This window comes from Amblyomma americanum, chromosome 7 (genome assembly GCF_052857255.1).
Source record: "Amblyomma americanum isolate KBUSLIRL-KWMA chromosome 7, ASM5285725v1, whole genome shotgun sequence".
In the NCBI taxonomy this organism is placed as follows: domain Eukaryota; kingdom Metazoa; phylum Arthropoda; class Arachnida; order Ixodida; family Ixodidae; genus Amblyomma; species Amblyomma americanum.
This window is the reverse complement of record NC_135503.1, coordinates 81,598,107-81,625,368: the sequence shown is the minus strand read 5'-3', so window position 1 is coordinate 81,625,368 and position 27,262 is coordinate 81,598,107. Positions and strand designations below refer to the sequence as shown.

General features: G+C 45.0%; 1 protein-coding gene across 5 annotated transcripts in view; it reads left to right on the top strand.

Moving 5' to 3' along the window:
- The window catches only part of LOC144097284 (uncharacterized), a 79,395-nt gene that overhangs the window by 21,737 nt on the left and 30,396 nt on the right, over positions 1-27,262 (top strand). For all 5 annotated transcript variants that reach the window (XM_077630032.1, XM_077630030.1, XM_077630029.1 and 2 more), the window contains 6 exons: positions 3,204-3,399; positions 5,322-5,523; positions 6,509-6,612; positions 7,331-7,533; positions 18,294-18,462; positions 25,248-25,523. In XM_077630032.1, the coding sequence (XP_077486158.1) occupies positions 3,277-3,399; positions 5,322-5,523; positions 6,509-6,612; positions 7,331-7,533; positions 18,294-18,462; positions 25,248-25,523 (1,077 nt within the window). In that variant the 5' untranslated portion in view covers positions 3,204-3,276. The remainder of the gene's footprint in view (positions 1-3,203; positions 3,400-5,321; positions 5,524-6,508; positions 6,613-7,330; positions 7,534-18,293; positions 18,463-25,247; positions 25,524-27,262) is intronic.

Sequence of the window (27,262 nt, the reverse complement as noted above, 5' to 3'; positions counted from 1 at the left end):
ACCTATCTTATTACTGTGACGGGATAGCTCCTAGCTTTCTTCGAGATAAAACTAAATATAAACTAAATAAGATTTAGAGATACAGAGGTAACTAATTGGTACATCACTAAATATTTTCCATCACCTATCAAGTAAAATTTAGGGATTTCAGGATTGCGTTAATGATTTTGCTTTCTACAATGCCGGTCGGGCTCCTTCGCTCCAAGCCCTATGATGCTCTGGCAGGCCGAATATTTGTGCACTGTTTTATATTTGTTCCTAAACAAAATGTTATTTTTAAAAAAGCGTACAGTGCAAAGAAGTTCATTCTGAACATTTTTCTGAAAATTATACCCTCTGTCATATTGTTATGCAAAAAGCTTTTTTTTTTGCTCAGTTTGAGCTTAGTAAGCAACAGACTAACATTTACATCATGATTCCCGCAACACTGCATCAGCTTTTTTAATGTTAAATAAATTTATTCGAATAGTCTTCACTTTGAATGCAAAGTTAGGCATTTTTGCCTTTCTCGAGGTTTTTATTGTGACTTTGCTTTTCTTTAAAAATAAATAATTCTGTGGTTAAAAGTCGCATCTTGTTCCTGGCTTAATGCCCTAGTCAGCGTGCTTTTTCGAAAGCTGCGGCGGCAAAAAGCAAGCTATAAACTCTCAGAGCAAAAAGAGTTATCGTTACGTCTGCACTGCTCCTGCGATTCATTTTCTTTGTGTGGGACACCGTAAAAGATCAGAAGTGTTTTTCAAGATCGATCCAGCAAATCACCGTAAGATACCTGTTGTGACGCGCACATGAAAGTTTTGTGAACTCAGCAGCCGCCTTACATCGGTGTTTAACGAGAGCACAGAAGAAACTTTATCCTAGAACACCTTTACATATGGGCAGGTTTGTACATTTATCTTCATGCTTATCTTGTTCGCGCCGATTGGAACGAAGTTCGTCTATTATCTCGGGCTCAGCGTTAAAAAAATACTTTTGAGCTTGTGTTCAGTTTTTGTTCAATTCGTAGTGAATGAACAGGAAGCCTGCATAAATTCAGTGCAAGCTGAATCAAACTGAGCGCGACGGCACCGAAGAGCTGATTTTCCTCCTCTGCACAGATGGGCTCTGGGTTTCACTCTTTGTCGTCAGCAGGCAAAAAAAAAATTCTGAAACAAACAAGGGTTTAAGTGTGCTCTGAACAGATCTCGCATACGTCGTACGGATGGCCTAAAAACATTTCAAGTAAGGGATGCAATAACGTTTGGCGGCAGTAACATCACGCGAACGTAAAGTGGAAATGTCAGAGCCAGGTAGAGGTGTTGTGGCTCCAGCAGCTGCTGGCGTAGAACGCACACGCGCCGTGAAACGAAGCGTCGACCCAGAAAGCGAAGGCCGCAGGAAAGGCTTAATGCGTAGAGACGACACCGTCCAGAGGCCGCCTCGCTGGCATTACAGTAGCGTCGAATGAGGCCTTCTTTTGCAGCCCGCGAGGAAGCACGACACGTAAACGCCCAGCAGCGATGTAAGCGACAGATCAGTTTCATACAATTATAAGTTTTAATATTATTTTCGTTATAAAGAAAAAAAGCCACTGTACTGAGTCTCATGCATGGTTGATAAAGATCGTGGAAAGAGACACGCACAAACACCCAGCACAAAGAACACGAGACGCCGGCCTTGGGGATTCTTCGTTCGTTTTTTTTTTCTTTTTATGCGCTTTTATATTCGTGCATTATAACCATCTTGCCATATTTTCTGCCCTTCTTAGTAATTATTCTATTAAGGAGCATATTATCGGCGGTATAATTTGATGCTACTGTTACCTAATGTCCGTAGCCTCATTTGATAGCAGTATGCCATCATATTAGGCCATTGTGTTTCCTTTGTCTGTAAGCAGTGGATATGCTCGCTCTTTGTTTTGTGTGGACAGATGATACGCTATTTAGTCTCTGCCAGTAGCCGTGGTCTCTTTTGACTGCAAGTAGATCGCGGCATCCGACACTTGGTATGCTCGGAAAAAACAATTTGACACTGCTTGCGGTCTTACGTAGACGTACGAGTGGTTTGAGGGATCAGTAAAGCGCCCCTGCTTGTGTGTAGGAGTGACGTATCCGCGACTCCCAACCAGAGGGAAGACATTTTTTTTTTCAATTTTAGTTTATCAAGCTACGGGCTGGAGCGGAATGCTCAGGACGTAATTTATGACAGAATAGTGGGCGCAGAGAAGCGAATGCGGAAAGACGGGATAAGAAAAAGTAAAAATACAAACCTGCCTTACAAAAACTCGCCTAAAATTTCTATAATTTTAATAAATAAATTTCCACAATGCGTATGGGTTCCTCAACGAGCCCCTCACCTTGCTGTTGTTCTCTGTTAAAAGTACCGCGTGAGCACCCGTTCTGGCTGTATTCATGGCACAGCTCGCCACACAGCTACTTCGGGACAATGGCGGTGGAACACGGCTTACCACGTCCGCTGCCATGGCTGGGCGTGCCGCGGCTGCACACTGTCATAGTTAGGCTTTATGTAGTATGAATGAGTTCGGAGTCAGCCAGGAGGGGACACAGCCTGCGCTTTGGATGTTTGTGAGCTCTCAACAGAAACGAGTAAAGAAGGGAGTAAGCTGTCCTCTAGCGTATACTCTCTTTTATGAAAGGTAGTATACGCTAGAGGACAGCTTACTTTATTTTTCTGCCACATAGGCGTATTCTTCTTTAAAGTGTAGAGCACTGCAGACACCAAGGGGAGTTTTAAGTGGACTAGCATCGCACAGTAAACGGACGGTTTATTCCTGCGTTGCTCTCCTTTCGGAACGAGGGTGCGGCTGCCGTGAATTACTACATGCGACCTTAAGCTCATTTTGGTCAATGGCTTCGAATAGTAGAATAGTCGAATACTGATTACTCATTGGTGGCGTTGAAGCTTCAGCGCCATTTACACCTCAAACTGGGCTCGTGTGCGCTGCCTTTTCACAAGTGCATGCGCCGGGAGATTTTATCAACGTTTGGTGAAATTTGACACCTTTTAGACAGAATACTAGGCATAGGCATGAAATGCTTAAGCCAGCATGTCGCACCCACTGACGTGTCTATGCAGCAACTAAGTAACATAATTCTTTGGTATGTTCAAAAAAAGAAGGAATCACTCGACCGTCCCCCCGCTAAAATTTGTTTTGTCACTTACAAGCTTATTATGTATTTCAAATATGAATTCACCATTTCTGACAGAAAACCAAGCATACAGCCGTAGTTCCCCGAACGAAACTTGGCTGACACTGCACGAAGACGCTCTTCAGCTGAGATGAGGGCCAAGATAAAAGACCGTGTCGTGTACTCACCCTTTCCCACGATGGAAATACCTTGTTGCTCGTTCTACCAAGCTGCCAAGGAGGCGCTCCTCAAGGATCCGGATAAGCCGGCACTGGTGGGTGTTTTCTTGCAGCATTAAAATATAAAACTTGAAAGCACCAAAATTAAACGGGCACTCAGAGAGAAATGTGTTTCATTTATTCCATACAAAAACGCGTTTTAATGCCAACTATGATACTGTATTTGACAACGGAGCTATGGCCAGAAAATCCCCAGAAAAAAAATACAAACATCGCCTTCGCTTAACTTTCTTTTCAACAGAACCGCGATTAGGTCAACGCCAATTTGCCATCGCGGATGTTTGAGGACAGGCTATGGCGCTTTTCACTTTCTAGCTTTAACCGCGCTCTCGTTTTTGGTCATGCGTTAACAGCTCAAACTATTACAAGTCAGCAAAAAAATGGCAGTGGCTCAGCTCGGCTATGCCAGGATATACGTAGCGAGAGGTACGTTTCCCTGGCTGAGCTGCTTGTGGTCACTGCATGTTTAGCAATGAGATACATTGGGTATAGACATCTTTAATTCATTTTGCTTCATTGAGACGAAGACTGCCGGATGATCAGTGAAGTAGCATGCAGCGGTCTCAATTTTGTCGATACTGTATTTCGATTTGGTAGAGCCTCTTTAGTATACAAGCTCTATAATAGTTCCCCACTGTGTAGTCTGGACGTGAGGGTCAGAAGCTAAATTAAAGTCAAATTTTTCTTTCATACACTGACGAACAGATGTAGTCGAGGGCTCGACGTCATACCGTCTGGTCGGGAATCATAGCTTGATGAGATTCACTGGTCACTGACCAAGGTCAAACACAAATAATGACGTTTCGGGAGCGCTACGGCACCCTTGTCCACAATGAGTAACCAGCTGGACGTCCCGGGCTTTTTGTAGTGGTAAGTATCGTTCTTAGACATTTAGCGTAGATAGGGTGCAATGTGCCATCATCCGTATTTTTTGTGTTGGGCGTAGTCTGGATGGTTAGTGACTCGAGATTTCGGCGGGCTGATACATTCTTTTCCGTTGTCAATATATCTGCTTCATCCCAGTTCATTTCATGACCAGCCTTTTGCGCATGCTCCACGATTACGTTCGTTGTCACTTTTCTTTTTCGTACATCGTACTGATGTTCTTTCAGGCGTCTCGTGAAATCTTTCGTTTCGCCTATGTAATCTGATGAACAGCCGGTGCAGGCATTTTTGTAAACCACGCCGGGAAACTTGGCACGAGGGAGCTGGTCCTTCACGTTTACCAGCTCATTTCTTATCTTGCTGGTTGGGACATATGCAACATGTACTCCGTGCTTGCGGAACATCTGCGCCAGCGCCTCGTGGATCCCTGATACATACGGGATAAGGTCTCGTTTCGGTTTCGGTCAGTTAGCACTTTCGTCTTCCCTGGCAGTAGGCTTTTTCAATGGAGCCACTCTTTGAGTGTTCCGAGTGAAGGAAAGCGGGTAGCCGTTTCTTTTCAAATCATTTTCCACAGTCTTCACTTCGTGGTTTAGGGAGGCGTCTTCACTGCATGCTTCCCTGGCACGGTTGATTAGAGAGGCAACCACTGACCACTTATGACTGACAGGGTACGCAGAATTGAAATCTAGGTTCCTTCCAGAATGCGTCGGTTTCCTGTAGACGCGAAAACTAAGACCTGTCGGAGTACGGGTTGCCACGGTGTCGAGGACCGCAAGGCAGCCGTCGGTCGCTTCCACAACAGTAAAGTTGATTGAGGGCTAAATGGCGTTGAGGTGATCGAGGAAAGTTAGCGTGTGTTTTCGATCTATGACGCAGAAGCAGTCGTCCACATACCTCAGAAATACTTTTGGTGGTGGTTGGAAGGTGGCCAAAGCTTTGCTTTCGTTCGCTTCCATAGCGATGTTAGCCGCTGTGACCGAGATGTTTGCCCTCATTGCTGTGCCAAAGGTCTGTCGGTAGAAGCTGCCGCTGCAAGCAGTACAGTGCAAGCAGTACAAATCCAATGCAGGCTGATGGCACCGCCCTGGTAACGCGCAGAGAGCTCCTCGTGCACATGCAGCGCTACGCAGCGGGATTCCAGAAGCACGGCCTCGGAGCTGGTCACAGAGTCTGCGTCCATGTCGAAAACGGTGTAGATAACTTTGCTGCCATGTGGGGCTGCGTTTTCGCAGGGGCAAGCGTCGTCCTGGCGAGAGCATCGCTCACTGAACGTAAGTGGATAGCATGAACAAATTAAAAGAGCCAACTTTTTCTTTTCGCTTTGTGCGCAATGCCGGACCAGAATTGATTCAGTAAATGCCGAAGTGTAACAATAACCTTTTAACAAGCTAATTATTTACGAAAATACGTACCAGAATCACCTCATTCTTTTGGAAATTTTTGTTCGAAAGTACTGTTGTCAGGCTTAAAACAGGGCAAAAGGGTCAAACCGCGTTCCGAGAAGGATTACCGCACTCTAGTATTGATAATTGCAGCCAATTAAATTCACACGATAGTGGGAGAGACGCAGCATCTGGACGGATGAGTGTGACTCGTCATTGATGATATTGGTAGAAAATTCTCTTGACAGGTTCGGCTCGGGGTTGGTGCTTAATGGGTTAGAAGTAATCATATCTAGGTTATTTTCAGCCTTCCCCTTGCACCTTCTTGCGTTCAGCTCGTTGTAAAAGCACGCCGACTATACCGTATTGTGTCGCGGTGCGCAACACGTAATTTTCGGTGCCACATTAACAAGAAATAACAAGAAATTCAAGTGTAATGCATTGTCAATACAAAACGTATGGGCACTGTAACTGAGAACAAAAGATATTGTGGAACGATAAAAATAACGAAAAAGAAAATGTTCCTGCCCGTACTACTAAGTATAACGGGCTTTGTGACTGAGAAAAGCCCGCGCCTCCCCGCCGACCGGTTCGAATGCAGTGCAAACTGTAGCGAATATCTGTAGCTTGAATTGTACTGAACCGCCACCCAGCTGCCTTAATCCTGCAGGCGGCACCTCTTGTTAATGTCAAGTGGTGGAGATGTAACGAATTGACAAAATTCCTCACGTTATAGGCTGGACGAACTGAGGCCCGTAACTTAAAGGCCAGTTCTGCTTTCAAGCCGGTGTCGTCGGAAGCGTGTGTTAGGCACTGCATGAGTACGTGCAACAAGCTAGTGATTACTTCATTCTTGCTGTCTGTCGATGTCAAGGTGAATTGTGCTACCAGCTCCGCGACAGCGAGAGCACCCACGTTCTGACAGAGCCAGCTTTAGTAGCGAAGACTGCTCAGGCGGCGGCGTCCCTACAAATTAAGGTGAGATAGCGCTTTCAGCTCACACTCGAATGTTCGATTAAATACTGACTCTTTGAAATTGTTAATGAATGCCGGCGTAAAATTAACCTGTGTTTTAATCGCAAGAAGCGCTGGTTTCTGCTGGCGGTTCTCTACAGTAGTCGTGTAAAAACAGCACACGCGTCTCAAATTTTAGCATGTTTCTTACTAGTGACGTGCACAGAAGTGCCGAGATTTGATGAAGAACGATAATCTCATCAATATTCTGAATTGATCATTGAAAGGCTGTGCAACAAGCAGAAATTATTGGCTCTTATTTGCTTGAGGTCTATGAGAATTATTACTTCCCTCCTTCTTAAGTTCCGAGAAGTTCCTCTGATTTTTTCCATAATCATCGCCAGTGTTGTATCGGGAGCTGTGCTGCCGTTGAGCACAAAGAACCCAGGCGCTTGAGCCCATACTTTGTCGTCGTCCCTTTTAATCTTCCCGGAAAGCCAGCCGCATAACTTCCCAAGACTAAAGACCTTGCGCAATAGTATTTTGTTGCTTATCAGTATCCAACCATGGCCCGAGATCCACAAGACCAAAACAAGACAAACTGTTCAGAACGAATTCTATGCAGTTTTTTTCTGTCGGTGAGGTTAAGGATCTCGAAGAAGTGCCAGAAGTGTAGTGTGCATTGGCACGACAGAATTTTCGCTGTTTTAGAGCAACCAAGTTTATTTCATTCCATGTGCAGAGGTTCTTCTCTATGGGTCCGGCGGACGGGTTCGTGTCGATGGCTGAGTTCAGGGACCTCGACGACGCCTCCTTCACTGAGGTTCCCATCCAGGACCCCAGAGAGTGCGTGCTCGCTATATGCTACACATCAGGCACCACGGGCCTTCCCAAGGGTGCCGTCACCACACACCATGGCTTCTTGGCCAACATGGCCACTGCGGGGTGAGTGCGTCATACCTTTGAGTATTGTGGGCTAAAGAACAATGACTACCACAACAAATTGAGCGGCGGTAGAAACCAGCTGAGAAATTACAAAAAAGAGATAACTGGTTGATTGCAAGTCGGTGTAATACAGATTCATAGATCAAAACGTCTGGCGAAAGCACGCAGAACATTGAATAATGACGGAGAAAGGGAGGTAGGAGTCACCAGTTTCGACAATCTGAATTGAGATAAAGCATTAAAATATCTGCGTGCGTGTAAAATACAGTTGAGCACAAAGAAAGACACCGCAGCCATGCATTTCACTGTTACTATTAGCAGCATTTGGAAAATAAATATGGTGCTGTGCGATGTCAGTGCACGTTAACGATGCCCAGGTGGTCGAAATTAGTCCGGAGCCCTCTACAAGGGCGTCTATTTCTTCCTTTCTTCTTTCAGTCTCTCCTTTATTCCTTCCCTTGCGGGACAGTTTAGGTGTCTACCAAGATGTAAGACAGGCACTGCGCTATTTCCCCAACAGCCAATTTTCAATTTATTTGTTACGGACTACATTGACAAGGTACAAGCTCTACTCGCCGACAGAACACAGATACACGCGTGAAAGTCCGCCCATTTCGTCCAAATTGTCTCAAGCCAGACCACTGAGGATGAAGAGAGCTTGGTCACTTTCAACGTGGTTTTCTTATTCGCCAATGTTCCACTCTTCCTGGCAGTGTCTATTCGTAGCAGTGTACTACAAAACGGTCCGACCCTGAATGAGCGAACATCAATGAGCATGGAAGATGTATGGCCCCTCTGTGACTTCTGTGTCCGCTGTGCCTCTTTCACTTTTCAATGACAGTTTCTGAACACACAGTACGAACTTGTATGTGACAGTGGATGCCAGTCACGAGAAGCTAACATAACTCTTTAGTCCATCGAGAGACCGGTGCCTTGCGCCTTCATTCCATAGGAAAAGTTGTTCCTACGTTACGGAGACAATTGCTTCTGGGTCATAAGTGTTCTCAGATTGAAAACTTTCAGTCCCATCTATTTTGTAGTGACCCATTTATGCATTGTATCGCTGAACACGAACAGCAAAGCAGCCCTCCTTTTCTCGATGTTCGACTCACTACACACGAAAAAGCTTGCGTTTCTTGGTGTGCAAAAACCTACCTCACACGGGACGTTACCTGTAATTCTTATCCAGTCATCCACAGAAGGCATTTGTCGTATCAGCAGTATTGGAGATAGCACACGCCATCTGTCACTTTCCTAAAGAAGGAAGAAACAAAAAGAACCGAGTTATCATTGAACTCTAAAGAAATGAGTAGCCCAGCTCTTCCATTCTCACTCTTCATCTGAAAACAGAAAGCAAGCAACACAAATATTCAACGTCTGTCCCAAGCACACGCCCTGGATTAAGTACAAAGTGCCAGTGGAAGCTTGTCTCGTATTATCGGAAAGGACTATATGCAAACAACACAATCCGACCTCAACCACCAGGCACCTCCTTTCTCGAACAAAAGATCATCGTCCTAATGAAAAGGCTTAAGGCGTGGGAATAAAAATCCCCTGATTGGAATTCTCTGTGTCGTACGCTGGCAAAAATAAAGAATTCCCCCGAAAGACAGAAGCAGCACAAAGCTGTTGGTGCAAAATGAACAGCGGTCGAAGCATGGTGGTCGAAAACAGCGAGACACGTGAGAGATGATTGACTCTGACGGAGCCACAGTGCTGAAGACCAAGGCGTACACGCGCAGGAGGCTCATTCTTTAATGAACTCACATTCACCTGACGCTGGGGAAAGTTAACTGCTAACATGAATGGTACATGAATGGTATGAGCCGGCGGCTAAGCGAGGGCTTAAAATCGAAGCTGCAACACGGTCGCACTCCATACTAATGCAGGAACCTTATAGATTCCGAAATGTAGCGTTAACTCAATTCAGGTTAGCGATCTTTTCACTCTTAAATTTGCCTTTCCAACCACAGAGCCCCCTGGCGAATATTTTCTTTTGACCCCATGTTATATGAAATGACCCTAGTAATAATTTTAAAAATAAAGTGTATGTAGGTAAATGCGACAGATCTGGTTCATACCAAAAATTTGTTTAGTTTGCTACTGCGGTAAAAAGGGACAGCAAAAGGTGAGGCGTGCGTCGATGTGAGACCCTCATTAAAGTCACGTTCAAGTTGAACGCTCCTTGCTGCTTACTGTGAGGTCTTCCCCAGAGAGCGCAGATCTTGTACACAAATTTTGTGACTCCCTTGGGGCTGCAACCTATCTTGCAACAATGCGGACAAGAGAAAACTATCTATTTTACTGCCAGTGCTGTACCAGCGACCCTTCACCCAAAAAACAGGGGTCGTGTCTCTCGAAAGAGTGGAATTTTTCTTTCTGTGAATCCGAACTGATGAAGCTTCAATCCCCCAGAGCGCCACACTTCTCTACTACCTAGCACTACCCTCCATATGCGACTCTTACCCCAGCCCACCTACCACCACCACCCGGCAGGCCTTCGTCTATTAGTAGCCCTAGCAGCGGAAGGAAAAAGTGACGGCGAAATTGAATTCAAAGCGGCCGTGAAAAACCCAGCTGCTCTCCAGAAGCTCCACCGACCAGCACCTCTTCACATTGCCGTCCCCCAATCTCGCCACTCCGCCTCCATCCAGGCTAAATCCAACTGTTGCGGCAGCTTTATCGCATAAGGTTTCATAATATTGCTGCATATATTTATCAATGATTATGAAACGTTAACAATAAAAAATGTAATAACGATTTCCTGATCTTTGAATAAATATTTACTCTACAACTAGGCGAGTTTCGCTAAACTGATATATTAATTCATCAACAGCATTTATTCGTAAAATCTGCTCGTGCACAACTGCAATCAACACAGACCAAGGCGAAACAAGGGCCCCACATGTGCCCACAAGTCCCACAGCAAAACCCAAACAAGGGCCCGCAGCAGTGCAATACAGCAAACCGACTGCATGCAATTCATGCACATGTGACGGGTACCATGGCTTCAAGCTTATGTATCCGCTGGAAAAGGCAGTTCCGTGAATATGAATAATATGCCTAGTTTTCGAAGCAGTCATTGGGCGGTTCATGCACTACGCAGCTGACAGTCTCTTATATGCAGGTCCGAAATTTTGCTAGCTTAAAAATATCATTACTGAACGAACAATGAAAACAATTCTTAGAGAGTCTTATCAATATATTTCTGATCTTGCTTAGAAGTTATGATCTGAACAAGAAATTAATGGTTAGAGCACAGGACTAGCACAATGAGCAGCTTCAAATATAAGCAAAAACTTACATTAACGAATATTTACAATAAAATATATACCATTAGTTATACCAGCATGTAACTTAACTAGAACCTACTCAACAATCAAATAAGAATATTTCAGTGCTCGGTGCTACATCCGCTGCTACGACGATAATTGGATGGATACACACGATAAGAACGGAGGTGCGCCATAAACAGACATTACTAAACTCACTAATGGCTTCTGAGGCTTCCTGTTCGTCTTGTAAAGCAACGCCGCATACGTCACTGCCATAGCGGTTGATTTTGTTTATGGAGAGTTAACGTCGCAAAGTGGCTCAGGCTGTGAGGGACGAAAGAAACTCTTTTGTTCCCGCATCCTCCCGAATTTTCGGTACCACAATGTCAAAGGACGGTCGTGCCTAAGCTCGTCACTCTGCTAGCTTGTAACTGGGATGCCTTTCTCCCTCGAATTTTGCTCGGTTGCTCATTCTTTGTTTTTTCGTTCCCTTCTAATTTCGGGTCAAAGTTTCTTTTATCTTTTGTTTTTGTTCTATGTTCGCTGTAAGACAAGCAAACAGTGCATTTCACGGGCAGCAAAAAAAGATTTTATGGGTCTTGGAAGGAAGACAACATCCTGTCATTAAAGTTGAGTGTATCACTTCTCAAGACACGCCAACCGCAAGAAAAAAAATCATCTTTTCCAGCTTTTTCATTTTTTTCGTTGCATCCCCGAGACATGGCTCACCCCAATTTTTCTATGAAATTCATGTGGCGGGAGAGGCGGGCGGCAGTCATTACGCCGGTAACAGGTCTTGAATTTGACGGCGACTATCCGTAACCATGAGCAGTTCCTACATTTCCTGGAGCTGACAAAGGCTGCAAGTTGATCTTCATCGTTGCTCGGAAACAGATTTATTGTGGAAACTAATCTTGTCATTTATTTCGTAACCGACAAGTCGCGTTACTCGAAGGGAAACTTAGAAGCAAATGTTAGCTGCTTGTGGACGATACAGAGAAAAGAAGGCAGGTAAATATATTTTAAAAGTGACTGACAGAGAAGCTTCACGAAATAGACTGCTCAGTCAGCCCAGACAGCGTTTAATTGCAATGTTATTCACGTAGCTGTGTAGATTTGATTACGAATAAGCCAAGTGCTATTTGATGCAGTTTATAGATCAGCCATTATGTTGTACTTGAGAGGAAAACATTTATACTAAACCAAGAATCCTCGTATATTTCTTCGGACCACATATGAAGTCCCCCCCATTTCACATCCTATGTAGTGACAGCCTCAGACTTTGCAAAAACACTCTCATCTTTCCAAGCGGGCAAAATGCTTGCTATTTCCACAGGCGTACGATATGATCAGTCAGATTTACCGACAAGCCATTATGAGACCTGCTTGCATACTCCGAGAAGCCTTTTACCGACACTTTTCCACGAATTCGTTATTGTAACAGAAAACATTCCGAGTACGAACACTCAATCTAATTCACGCTGATACCGAAAAGAGAAACCCGTCACAGTAGCATCAAGCGTTCAACCCCACGTAAATAAAAAGTGTGCGAGCCCTGAAAGCCATGAAACCAATGCCCCTTCGTTTGAACAACGCCGCAAAGAAATTTTGTGAATGAGCTATACACGGTCCCATGCACCCTAATACTGAATTCGTAGAAGGCATTCGGTCACGCCGTGTTAAACTAACTAAAACAGGACGAACAGCTTTCTTCTATACCTTGCACGGAGTTATCTGTTCCGGTCGCCATTACACGCCAACATGCCCTTCAAAAGCATTCCGTTACGACAGTATCACATACGGTCGTGTCTGAAAAACAAATTATCAATCGGCACTTTTAATGTGAGGTCCTAAAAGCGCTGCAAAAATCTTTTTAATTGTGTTTTTCAGATATAAATGACCCGTATGCAGCATGGCAATAATGCGCCTGGTTACATGGCACTTTCGATTGGGTGGTTTTTTCAGAGATGAAAATATTCGTATTCTCCCTCAGCCCCCGTATTAAACTGACGTGAGTCCTTGTAACAATTTTCTCTTCCTCAGACAAAGTACACCTGCAGGGGCATCTCCTTAAAGTGGAATACTTCATAGGGCATCATGAAAGAGGCTCTTACCGACAGGCTTAGGGGTTTTCTGGTATAGGCGTTCCAGCAATGCACTGAAGAAAGGATAACACGTCTCATGCACTGTACCACCTACCATGGAGAGTACTTAAAAGAACATAGAGCTGACTGCCAGTTTGTTCATAAAGAACAATGCACGAGAAGAAAGTTTTTTTTTAGTTACAGACGTCATGCCTCTAGCGTTTTTTGCGCTAACCTGCCATTAGGCGAGCCTTCCTCATACACGTGATTGGAGAGGCCGCATCTGATTTCGCAGTTAAAAAATGAATATGAACTACCTGGAAATCAGAGAACAGAACTAGCCAATGCGCAGAGTGTTCATCTTTAGGAACAGAAACATTCGGTCATCGTCCAAATATTACGTTGTGTTGGGAAAGTTGGAACTGATTTATATTATGCCCGTGTGCTGTGCGATGTCATTGCACGTTAAAGATCCCCAGGTGGTCGAAATTATTCCGGAGCCCTCCACTACGGCACCTCTTCTTCCTTCTTTCACTCCCTACTTTTTTCCTTTCCTTACGGAGCGGTTCAGGTGTCCAACGATATACGAGACAGATACTGCGCCATTTCCTTTCCCCCAAAACCCATTATATATATATATATATATATATATATATATATATATATATATATATATATATATATATATATATATATATAGAAAGATAAACGTATTTGGTTGCTAGAGGCAAAAATTCAAAGTTGAAAACGCTTCATTTAGCCATAGATTTATTTTGAGTCGACTTTTCGGACAGAGCCTGTCCTTTCTCAAGACTGAAGTTACAGGGGTCTTCTTCCTCTTCTTAAGGAGTTGGCACTGGCACACATGTACGACACATGAACAAAAGAAACAAACGGTGGCAAAGAATACTAGAAAAGATACAGATAGAAAGGGAAAAAAGGGGGAACAAATAAAAAAGAAAAACGTGTTGTACCCCGACGAGGATGGCAGCTTTGGAAGTGTAGGTATTGTTGGCGGTCCGTCGGTTTTCTATATACACCGGTGGTAAGTGAGCCTTTGTTTACCGAAATCTCAACATCTAGAAAGTTAATTTTGGTGTTGAAGTACGTGTAAGTGAAAGATATGTTGGGGTGGACGAGGTTGAAGTTTTCAATAAGACGTACGAGTTCTTGCTCTGTGTCAGTCCATATTAAAAAGATGTCATCCAAGTAGCGTTTGTATAGGGTGGGCTTAATGGGGCAATCTTTCAGAAATTTGGATTCAATACTATGCATGAAGATATTGGCGTAGGTTGGTGCCATCCTTGTACCCATGGCTGTGCCATTAATTTGCAAATAGTGTTCATTGTTAAATTCGAAGTTGTTATATTCGAGTACGATTTTTGCCAGTATTTCTAAAACACGTGGGGTAGGGGTTTCCTCCTTTCTGTTTTGTTCATACGCTTCGATCAGAGATTTAATGCCATCGGAATGAGGAATGTTTGTGTAGAGAGAGACTACATCTAGTGTTGCCAGGAAGGCTCCTTCCGGGAGTTTGAGACCTGCTATTGCGCGAAGGAAATGGTTTGTGTCGCGTATGTATGATGCGTGTGTTGTTGGAATATGTCTAATTAGTGTGTCAATGTAACTGGAAATTGGTTCTGTAATCCGGCCCTGTGGAAAAAGTAGATGCCAGGTCTGCAAACACATACAAACATCAAGCTGTGCAGTAAGCACAGCTTCAGGCTTCAAATGGGAAATTAATGGCAACTTTGATTGTGATTCCTGCAACGTAATATACCTCCTAGAATGCAGTGTGTGCAGTATGCAGTACATTGGACAGACCGTCAACCCTCTACGAATTCGCTTTAATAACCACCGCGCGCATATCTTATCCCTACCCAACCTTCCCTTGTCAAAACACATTAATGAGCGAAACCACCCATTTGATGCAATTAAGTTAACAGTCCTACAGGGTGGGTTCCACAACACCCGGGAAAGAGAACAACGCGAGTCGTACTTCATTTACAAATTTGAAACAATTCCTCACGGCATTAATGAAAGTCCAGGTGTATTGTCCTCCATCCGCCCCTTGCAGGGCCGTTGCTGACATTACGAGAGCCAGCTTGACATACCTCGGTCGTTTCTTGCCAGCGACATCTTTTTCAAGCTCACACAAATTTCTTCATTCCCTACCCGATCCTGCCCCTATCTTCCCAGTTCGATTACCTTGACGACGGGGTGCAATTTAAGAACCCTTGCCTAATTGCTCACGCCATTCACATTTACCTCCCACACCACACTTGGCCGAACTCGGATGTTTTTCCACTTTTTTTCTTTTGTGGGTGTTTTCAGGCACAGTGCGCGTGTGTGTAGTTAAGCTCACGGCGCCGCTGATTCTACCTTGACTCGGGCTGCGGAAATGGTTCCAGATGACGGAAGTCTTCTGTCCTGTCTGCATTTTATTTTGTTTATTTGTTTACTTTTTCTGGCCAGGTCACGCGAGTGCAAGCATCTCCAATTTATATATGTTGGAAAATTCCGCCACCGTCTGTTTCTGTACACCTTACTCGCTTAAATGCTCCCGCCATTGTCATTTAGCCGCCACACGACACTGGCATGAGCTCGGATGTTTTACTGCTGTGTGTCTGGGTGTTTTCATGCACAGTGCACGTGTGTTTAGTTAAGCTCACGGCGCCGCTGATTCGGCCTTGGCTCTGGCTGCCGAAGTGGTTCAAGATGACGGAAGCTCCGACCCGGTCTGCATTTTATTATGTTTATTTGTTTACTCTTTGTGTACGGGGCACGCGAGTGCACGCGTCTTTAACTTTTGTGTGTAGGGCGATCCCGCCAGCGTCTGCTCCTGTCCACCTTACACGCCGCCGCTCTGTTGCCTTGATGGGTAGCCATTATCCTCTCCCGCTCCGTGTTTTCCTTTTTTTTGTCTCCCTCGTCCGGGGTCGGCTCCCCGCGGCTTCGGGGTGGGGGGGGGGGGGGGGGGGGGCGGCGGGGTACAACACGTTTTTCTTTTTTATTTGTTCCCCCTTTTTTCCCTTTCTATCTGTATCTTTTCTAGTATTCTTTGCCACCGTTTGTTTCTTTTGTTCATGTGTCGTACATGTGTGCCAGTGCCAACTCCTTAAGAAGAGGAAGAAGACCCCTGTAACTTCAATCTTGAGAAAGGACAGGCTCTGTCCGAAACGTCGACTCAAAATAAATCTATGGGTAAATGAAGCGTTTTCAACTTTGAATTATATATATATATATATATATATATATATATATATATATATATATATATATATATATATATATATATATATATATATATATATATATATATATATATATATATATATATATATATATATATATATATATATATATATATATATATATATATATATATATATATATATATATATATATATTATGGACCAGCAGAAAACTGACGACGGACCTATGAAAGAGCCCGTGCCTTCTCTTTCCTACATCCTTTGTACGCGATAGCTACATCTGGTGCAGTGGAACTCGCGCAGTCGAATTTTTTTTAAAGCCATGTTTACTGCCTCAGGGCTTAAAAAGTATGAAATGATAGATCAGTAAGATGTTTAAATAAATGAGAAAAAGTGGGCTGATCTGATGAAATCAAGAAGTGAACGATGATATGGACCTTGTGGCCAGGCAATATAGGAATCCGGACTGTCCGGTGAGAGACCCATTACCGCCAGGTGCCAAATTCTCGTCGGCTTCAGCGCCGGGCAGTCCCACAACAGATGGTGCATATCCGCCTCAAAGTATCCGATCTTGCAGACTGGACACCCGGGGCGGTGATATAAATCTTTGAAATGAGTTAGGGCAACCCCGACCCGTATCCTCCGAAGCGCAACCTCCTCTGCACGGGTGAGACCACGGGGGAGGGTTACCGCACACGGAGGGACTAGAGCACGTGTGCTGCGCAGGAAGTGTTCCTTCCTTGTTAAAAGGAGGGTGGTGTCATCAAGAGTGAGGACTCAAGGCAAAGACGAGGTTGGGGTCGAAAGGCGAGTCGCAGAATCTCCGCGGCTTTGTGCGCTCAGGAGGTCACTCGGGACCCACTCAAAACGGATTTGCTGCGGGATGCGCGCCGCTAGACGACGGATGTCTTGGCAGATTTCTGGAGTGCGACTAACTCGTCGTAGTAGGCATGTGACTTGAAAGGCGTCGGTGCGAATGACAATGCAGTCCGTAGGTAGCATAGGAACGGCGGCCACAGAGCAAAGTGCCTCTTGAGCCGCAAGCATCTCCGCACAGAAGGAGGAAGGAGGTTCTGAGAGGCGAGACCTTGACGTTTTGTTCAGAGCCGGCTTGCAACGACAGTAATCTGCTGTTGTTGTTTCGCAGGCCTGGATGCTTGTGTCAACGTACATAACGACGGAGCCATGCGGCAGATTGGCCTCTTGCTCTGTAATTCGGTCGCGAAACGACAATGCCGCGTGGGTAGATGATGGCCGACGTAGATCAATTGGTTTGTTGTCGCTTAGCTGCACAGAACGCCAGGAAGGAAGAACTGGCAGGGGCGGCTGTAGAATGAAGGACGATGAAGCATATGCCCACAGTGCACACGTTGTGTGTGTAAGGTTTGACTTTAGGCGGCGAGCATCGCGTCGTTTCTGCACCAGCTCATCTAGCGTATTCAGCTGCGCATGTTCTTGGAGCGCCACGATCGGGGTAATGCGCGGAAGGCGAGTGATGACCCTCATTGCCTCTCGATTAACAGTTTCTAGACGATCCCATTGAGCCCTCGTCCAATGCTGGAATTAGGCTTGGTAAACGAGGCGCGGTTGCACAACTGCCCGCACCAACTGTCGTGCAACATGAGAGCGGGCTCCGCCTGTTTTAGGAGCAATGAGTTTAATCGGACACAACACCTGAATTACTTGCTTTTTAGCCTGAGGAAGCCAAGCACTACCTGTTCCTGACTCGTGTATTGTCAAGCCCAAGATTTTTACGGTCGAACTTTCTTGAACTGGAGTTCCGGATAGATGGGGACGAATTGGTGTTGTGGCGAGTCGAATTGTAGAGTCAGTCTTTCGCCGCACCGTTTCTCTGGGCGTTCCTTCTTTATCTTCGTGCCACTTGACACGGCGCATGCGCAGAACTGCTGCTGCTGTGGCGCGCCGCTCCGCCGGCAGCAGCAGCTGATGTTCCGCACCACGTGACCAACGGCGCAGCCACGGAGCTCAAATGGTGAAGGGTCGAAGGGTGACGTAGTGTAGCTGACGCTACAAAATGAAATTAAGCACATTATTTACTCATTGGTAAATAGCGTTTTAGACCGCTGAAAAGCATGTCATTATTGTCTTGATTCGCTTTTAAGACAGGTTCTACGCTTCTCCTGCACATATGCATTTTTCATTAACCCCTTCCTCTTTTTTTGCAGGCATTGCTTTACGTGGGACGAGAGCGACGTGGTGCTCTACGCGACTCCTATCATGCACGGTTCGGGCTTCTTCTGCGTCACTATTGGCGTTCTTTTGGGTGCTACTGCTGTGGTGACTTCACTCGGCACCAGACTAGAACGAGTCAGTGACATCATCACCAAGTATAAGGTACTGTGTCAAACTTGCCTTTTTTTGTAACATGCGGAACTTGATTTTTTGTTTTTTTTTCGTCAAGTGCACGGACGTTACACTGGTGCGTTACTCTAGAATAGTAGCTTATTAGTGCTGCAATATTTGACATGCATTCAGTTTGCTTTCCTGTGTTCTCTTTTGTCTCAAACTTTGCATTTCAGCTTATGTCACTTTAATTTTGTAAGACAATCGTCAACTGTAAGGTTAAACGACCGGAAGCGACCTATCGGTTCTGAGGGAGACCGACGCTGATAGGTCCGGATTAATTTAGACCACCTCGGCTTCCTTAACATACGCTATCATCGCACAGCAAATTACCATTTTGTGTATTTCGCCTGCATCAAATTAAGGCTGCCGTGAGTTGGATCGAATCACCTGATTGATGATGAGTATCCCAGTGCCGAACCCACTGAGCCATCGCGGCTGGTCGATTCCATTTTTATTTTCATCAGTCAATGCTGCAACCTCACTACTCGCCACTGTATCAAATGAAACTTCACAATATAAGAGATAAAGTCAGCAATAAATTGCAATAAGGAAAGGTGTCAGAAAGAGAGACGCCGTCTCAGCAATGCTATATACCGCCTGTTTAGAGGAGGAATTTACAGGCCTGGGTTGGGAACACTTGGGGACAAGATTTAATGCAGAATACATTAGAAATCTGCGATTCCTGATGACATTGCATTGCTATGTCAATCACGAGATGAACTTCAAAGCATGATCAATGCCTTAAACAGGCAGAGCCGAACTGTGAGTCTAAACATTAATACGCAAAAAACCAAACTAATGCTCAAAAGTTTGGGAAGGAAGGAGCAGTTTACAATTAGCGGCAAGTTGTTGGAAGTGGTAAATGAATACGTGTACTTAAGACAGGTAGTGACCGCTGATCCGGATTACGAGAGCGAAATAACCAGAAGAATAAGGGGTGGACCACATTTGGCAGTTTTTTCAAGATAAAGAATGGCAATTTGCTAATATCCATCAAGGTGAAAGCGAGCAATAGCTCTATCTTGTTGGTACTGATCTATAAGGCATATATGTGCAGGCTAACGAAAAGGGTTCAGCTTAAGTTAAGGACAACGCAGAGAGTTACAGAAAGAAAAATTGGCTCTGGTTTAGCTCTGGTTAAACCTGGAGTTACGAAACAGCTACATCTGCCTGGCTACACTCAGGTTCGGCTTGAAAGTGAAGACACAATGGTTCTGCACAAATATTAGTCACGTAACGGCTGGAACCACGTCACCAGCCGCGGCGCCGCCTTGGAGCATAAGGGGTGCCCAGAGCTCAAGGGGTGGCCACGGTGGCCACGCTGAAGGCTCGAAGAGGTGGCATAGTGTAGCCATCACTACAAATACAATAAATGTAATGTTGACAGCAGGAATAGGGCAGACGGGGTGAGGGAACAAATGTGGGTTTATCACATTGTAGTCAAAATCAAGAGCACGAAATAGGCTTGGGCAGGTCATGTATGGCGAAGGCAAGGTAACGGACTCGGTTCCAAGAGAAGGCAAGCGTAGTAGGAAGCGGCAGAAAGTTAGGTGAGCGTATGAGATTAAGTGGACTACGGGGATAGGTTGGCCGCGGCTGGTACAGGGCCCGGTTAATTGGAGAAATAGGGGCTAGACCTTTGCCCTGCAAGAGGCGTAGTCAGGCTCACGATGATGACAGTTAATTAAATGCAAGGATCTTTTCATCAATGCCCCTATAGTTCTCCTAATTGAAAGCATAGAAAACAAATGACTTTTTATTTTTGGTACCATGCATTAATTACATATCGGCATGATCAAAGACCTGAATTGTTATGCCTCCTTGATGAAGATGAGGAGTGTTCGGCAGCAGGAAATCGGTCCGAGTGGCCCATCTGTAGTGAACAGCGTTGGCGCGTCGGAGTGCTTGGGGCTTGAGATTATTACCTTCGGGCAAAAATCCCTCGGCTATGCTAAGTGCTATGCAGTGAGAAGGCAGACTGCCTTCTTGCGGGGTAGGAAAGCGAGATGCTGTGGCAATCCGTAATTTTTTCCGCAATCAATAGCAAAACTTACGAAAGGGGAGGAGTCACCCTCCTGACATGCATCGATGCTTCATTCCTGCACCTTTTTTTTACCTCTTAGCGCCAATGGACAATGTTGGCAGTGCAGCCGAATATACGTCGCTAAATGACAACTTCAGGGTCACTTAACATCCACCTTAAAGGGGCTCTGAACCACCATCCGAGGAGAGCACATCAATTCGCTCAACCACTACATTGTATTATCATGAAAACCCGAGCCAAATAATACGCTTCTACTCGCAGCAGAGGACCCACGATTAAGCGCAAAAGGTGGCGAGCCCTCCCCGGCCACCTTTTCCTGCCCGCACCCTCCTCCGTCGCTCGCATCTACGTATTAATGTTGAGAGATGGCTATTCGTTAGATTCGTTCATACGTCTGGCAGCTACCGCGGCCGCGGCCAATAATGCGCGTAGCTCCGGCGGGTAAGGAAGCTCCGCTCCCAGAGGTGGGGCCGGCGGAGGACCGGCAACCTTCCCGCATGCAAAAAGTGACGAGAGGACAGAGAAAGCCGCGAAGCCGCTGAAACTCAAATTTTTACTACAGATAATTCAGCTTCCAGAGAGCGCATTAAACAAATTCTTGATGGACATTATTCGTGAAGCCGCGTGCTTCAACATCCCCGGCATACCGCAACTTTATTAGTGCCCCTTTCAGAGATCATTTAAGGATAAAACGGGATAGCATATTGGCTCCTTAAAGACGCGTGTGGTTCTCTTTGTGCATCATTTTGCCTATACATTCTTCCTCTCTTTTTGTCTCGGTGTCTTCTTGTGTTCGTTCCCTTGCGCCATTCAACTTTACTGTGAGACCCAAGTTGCTCTCTCTGAGCAACCTCTCGCGACCAATCAGTAATTCAACTGCCACCTGCCACGGTAAGCAGGTTGTGATGAAGTCTCAAGATCAAGTGACCTATGCGGTAAGAAAGCTATCAGTCAGATTTTCTGCGGAAAGAGAACTTTAATGCCAGCGCGTCAAAGTACGCTCCTTGGTTTGGGTCACAGAGCGTCTTGTTGTGTATTTATGCTGTGCGGCCACAATAACTGGGTCACGCGGTGGTACAGCTAAGGTCTCGATTTCTATTTGCTGACGGTTCAAAGATGCTGCCTTGACTTGTGGCTCACTAGTGGGTCATGCCGCACCCACGTCATTTTAAGGCTGGCCCATCAGTGGGCAGCAATGCACACCGATTATGGCTCCGTTAATCACTGCCGCCATGGGAGTTCTATGAATGTCGTTGTTCCAATAACAGTAATAACAATAATTTATGCCATCATTCTACACATTAGCAGGTAGAACTCTCTCCTGCCTGATATTGTCACAGATTTCTTTGTTAGGCTCCTAAATGTATTGTCATCTTTGTTAATAAAAATATGCATCGTTCCAACAAATTCGTGGTTAAGGCAAGATTTAGTCTGATGTTGCGCACCTGGAAGAGAGATACCATAAGTATATGTTTAATTTTTCGCACCGCTTAATTTGTCGATACTGCTGCTTTTGCTAACGCTAATGACAGTGTGGGATAAACTCAGTGAGATGCAACAAAATGGTAATACAAAGCATTGTTCTAAATATTTCTTAGCGCAATATTAAGGGACAATATCAATAGAAAATGTTGCCATGAGCCAATTAAAATGTATCATATATCAGCTTTGAATAACATTTAACATTCTTCAGGCAACGTTTTTGGAACAGATAAGGTAATTCATATTTTATGGTTTCGGAAGTATACCCACAGTTGAGGACATAAAATCTCCTTCATTACGTGCACAAAATTCCTGCGCATTTCCAGCGCATCTATGTTGTACAAAATACACTACCGCAGGGGCTAAGCGCCAATGGCGGCCGGGTGCAAAGGCTAATGTTATGCGTTTAGAATCCTGACCCCTGCGCTCCCATTTTGGTAGAGCAGAAATGTAGATACGAACTCATTTATAATGTAGGTATTTAAAATGCAACAAAAGCTAAAAGACAGGCTATTTGAAATATCCTTCAATTAGAAAAAGAAAAGCAAACACTACAAAAACACTGCTTCCAGGTGCGCTTTGCATGCAGTGGAATCTACATTAATTATTACAGATTTCATAAAATTAGTTGTTGCGTTAGATGCTGCGAGGTAGTACGTGAAATAATTCATGCACATAATTCAAGCGGCAAGGAGTACCTAAAATGACATGATTACTGTCACTGTCAAGCAGCTAAATGATATCAAAATATTAATGAACTTATTAGCCACAGCGGCAAGTCTGAATGCATATATTGGGAACTTCGATATGGTTAAATTTCTAGACTACTGCAGTTGGTAGAAACGTGGAGCACACGTGTTTCGAGATAATCACCCCAAAAGTTTCTAACGGTATCGGGTAATTACGCTTGATGGTAGCTGCAGTCGACGCGAAACTCCTCCCTAATGTGACGGAGCTGTTGCATCGGGCGGTTCTTTGATTATGGCATCCCAAACTGAAAAGGAAACAGCTTTGAGCTTTACCTATCGCTCTACGCCGTCGGCAGACGATGCTCCACCTCATGCCGCGAGGAGTTCCGAGCTGATCGCTACCGCCTTGCATGTGCAATTACGCCGAGAGAGCTGAAAGGTTGCAAGGGAATATCGCGGAACACAATCGTGCTAGGAGAATTTTATGAAATGGAATGGTAGAGCATTATGATCGTTTCGAATCTTCCAATGTACACATACCTCCCTATTGCACTAGATAAAACGTTATCAATCGATTTTATTTCGTTAGGTGCCTGACGATACCAATTATGATTACTTTTATTGTCCGCCTGACCACTAACGTATGCGCAGATATGAGATTCGTTTACCTATCAGCGCCTAATTGTTATCAGTATGTGAAGCGTAATATTAGTCACCCTGTAATGATACTAGTAAACGTCCGGTTGACAGTCCATCCACACTTATAGCGGTTTGTGAGAAGAATTCGTAACAGGTCATAAACAACAGGTTTAAGGTTTAGGGGGAGAGCTTGAGTGAGGACCGCTTACGGGAATTTTTGTTGATACCTCTTCTAAGCCCAACAATATATAGTGTTTCTTCAGGTACGTTACTGCGAATCCTTGATCTTGCATTGTTCCTAATGAGAACCAGTAAACCAGAAAATGATAATTTTTGCGCATCGCCTGAAAACTTTGGGAAAATCTTTTGTACCGCAATACCTTCTTGATGCATGAGTAAATATATGACCCACACATTTACAAATAATGCCAGGTCTGGAAAGGGAGGTCCATTCTTTTATGAGAGTGAAAGAACACTTTTGTGCAACGAAATTATTTTGTGGATTATAGTGTGCTTCCCTCAAAACCTGCTATTGAAAGTGATCACTATCCTGCTAGATAGCGAAGGCTATCGACGAAATCATTTTAGATACTCCTATAAAGGCTTTGAATATGATCTGTTGCTTTTATTATTTTCCTTGCTGCAGTATACGCACACTCGTAACAGTTAAAATAGCAAACAAAAGAAAACAGCAAAAAATATTCCATAGACGGGGTTGTTAGTAAGCTGATTTCACGGCATCTATTCGTACACACTTATAAAAAAACTGCCGGTTTGTTAATTTCCGGTCTCGCTTTGAGAAGTAGAGTTTTTATTCAGAAGCTGGGATAAGAAATATGCAATCCTTTATGCACTGTTCAAATTCACACAAAATATTCCGATATTGCGCAACTAAAAAAGATATCCTCATTATCGCTAGAGATCGCGTTCGACCATACGAAATTAGTTAACACGAGAGGTGGGAACAGTGTAGCCGCCGTGGTTTCTCCGCGGTCATATTGCTTTGCTGATGACCGGAAAAACGTTGTTTTGATCCTGAGTTCGGCGGTCGCATTTCTATGGAGGCGAAATCGTAGAGGCTCGAATACTGTGTAATATCAGTGTACGTTAAAGAACTTCATGTGGTCGAAATAATCTGGAGCCCTCCACTGCGGCGCGCCTCAGCATGAGGGGCTTTTGGACGCGAAACCCTGTAAAAGCAAAACAAAGCAGCAAGTGGCGTTGACAAACGAAGTCTGTTGCAAGGGGCACCATAACCTTCATGGCCTCTGCTGAAGGTTATAGCACTCCTGTCACGTCTTAGCACTCATGAGCACGGTCTGTCGCGCACTCTACACATGAAAACACGTGTACTCTCTTATCAAGCAGATACAAAGCCCCTTAGATGAAACGGGGAGACAAGATATCAAGTGCAGGTAGCGGAACGTTCACGGCTTCAGCACTTACAACTCCTCAAAAGAAGATACAAGTGAAAATGGTTGCTTCTTGAAGTGCTGAAGTGTCTAGAATTACGCTTGTGTCTGTCACGAGACGATAAAAGTATCACCCCCACACACCAACCAAAACTTAGTTTAGTCACTCTTTTATCTAGTCACCAAATACTGCCTTCTACTTTTGGTCTAATCTAACGCAAAAACAAAATAAAAGCAATTAAGGCCAATCAATATATAGTTTTGTTTATTCAACAGTCTTTATGACAATCTTTACGGTTCCAACCGTAAATTTATCAATTTTCTTTTTTCAGGCAAGCGGCGCGCTCTATATATATCGAAGGAGATGTAGAAAATGCTTAAAAAGAACAATAACATTAATAACTTTCTTTTCCAACAACCGAGCCAGTATTGTTTAACATGAAATTCATGTACCACTTTGTTGCAAACTATGTCTTATTTCAGCTTGCACTGCTCCTTCAACTGCAGGTGACAGCTCTGGCGTTCCTGCCTTTTCACTTGAGATCGCTTGCGGCCGAAATGCAGAAGACTGGCAACCGACTCGCAGGCATCCGTCGCATCTGTGTCGGAGGCGGAGAGTTCACGGAGGCCGACCGAAAGGCGGTGCAGGCAGCTTTTGGTGACGTCGAAAGCGTAGCGAATCTGTACGCTATGACCGAGTCCATGGGCATCCTTTGCTCGCCCTCCAACTACGTAGCTTCAGGCAGCGACGTCGGCTTTCCAGCTCCTCACTCCCAGATCAAGGTACAGGAACGAGACAAATGCAAAAGTTTGCGGTCTCTTCTGAATGCGTTTTTCATTTGACTCTCTTCTCTGCTGAAGGTGAGTGGAGGAAGCAACAATATTTTAATCGATATAAATTCTCCCCAAACACATACGCTTTCCTCCGCTCACAATCCCTTGTTAGCGGACGAAAGAATACTTGCGGCTGGAGGTCACAGGTATTCTGTATTCCGGATAATGTATAAAGCTACTTGTAAAATATAACAAGCACTCATGGCATCCAAAAATAACTGTTACTGAGAGTGACATTGGGGTCATTGCGGGACGCTAAGGTAGGGGTGCGTAGTACGACCAGTGCGGAGACCGTCGATGTTGTGGAGTACCGGCGGAGTAGGCCCGGGTTATCTCACCCTAAGTCATGTTCTTGGTTTGTGGCCAGGTCAGCCCAGCCTTGAACACTCCCTCCTGAGTAGGTGTGGAGCAAGCTAGGGGAGAAAATAAGTGCGTGGTTGGTTGGTTGGAAGCACAGGTGGGTCCTCCGGAGGTGTTAGGTCATGGTGCCGAGGGCTGGAGGGCCGATTGGTTGACGACCTAAGTCTTTACTGGCCGGATCACACCCCACATACTTCCGGTCTCTTAAAAACCGCGAAAAGCACTCGACGGCAAGTAGCTGGCAGGTCTGAAACCAACCCTCAAAGTCGTGGAGAAGCCCGAGGTAGCTGACCCCGGATTAGGTTTTCCTGTATCCGGCGGTCGGAGTCCTTTGCATTTGGGGGTGGTTGGGCATCCCGTGAGCGGGGCAGCACCATTGGGCACTCTTGACGCTCTCCCTGTCCGGGCCAGGCAGGCCAGTAATAGAGTCGAGACAAGTGAAGGATCAGAGCAAAAACTCGCTGTCCCACCCCAATTCCCAAAACCCATTCATCCAACCCCTTCCGCTACGTTCCAGGGGAGATCAGGGGCGTCTCCCCGGGCTCACTCCCCCGGCTGTGGTTCGCTGCGTAGCTTTTTACCCCCTCCCTCATTTTTTTCTGTTTCCCCATCTATGGGTTGCAAAAGTATACGATTGCCTTCGGGCCTTTTCATTTATTTCAATATTGGATTAAGCCTTTTGTACGTCAGTGGTGCAGGCAAGGGCTTATTATTTTTCATTCTTTTTAGGTTGCCCCAACCTAACAAATGTTACTGTGAGTGTCGTTTTGATGCTTTGCATATTCTTAGCAGAGGAAAAGATTACAACTCTCCAAGACAGGCAACTGATACCTTAATTTTCAGGAATATGCCGAGTAACTTATACTGAGAGCCGGTTTTGGCGACTGCAAAACTTACGAAGTTATGCGCGAAGTAATCGGAAGTAATCCACAATGCGGTGACACCGCTGTTATGTAAAAAATAAAAATTTTTTTCTATAGGACCACCAGCCTCTAGGGCCATCTGTGAGGCCTGAATTTTTTATTTAAACCTTGCAGTTTTTTTTTTCGTGATATACTTCCGTTCGACGCGGCGCGCTTCTGTTCCCAGCATTCAGCGCGCAGCTGAGGGAATGGGGAACGAGCCGCTCTGTCAGTAGCCGGCTTCCGTTATTTTTGAAATTTTGTGTCTGCCTTGGACAGTGCTCCGAAAGTAAGGATTCGTTGCTCTGGCGTTGCAGCATATCCCGTGCTCCACGTCTTTCCTTCCCCCTTGACGCTACTGTGCGCGGCAGGGTGCGTCAAAGGTACAAACGCCACAAGGTCCGCTTTTCAGCAATATATTCTGAC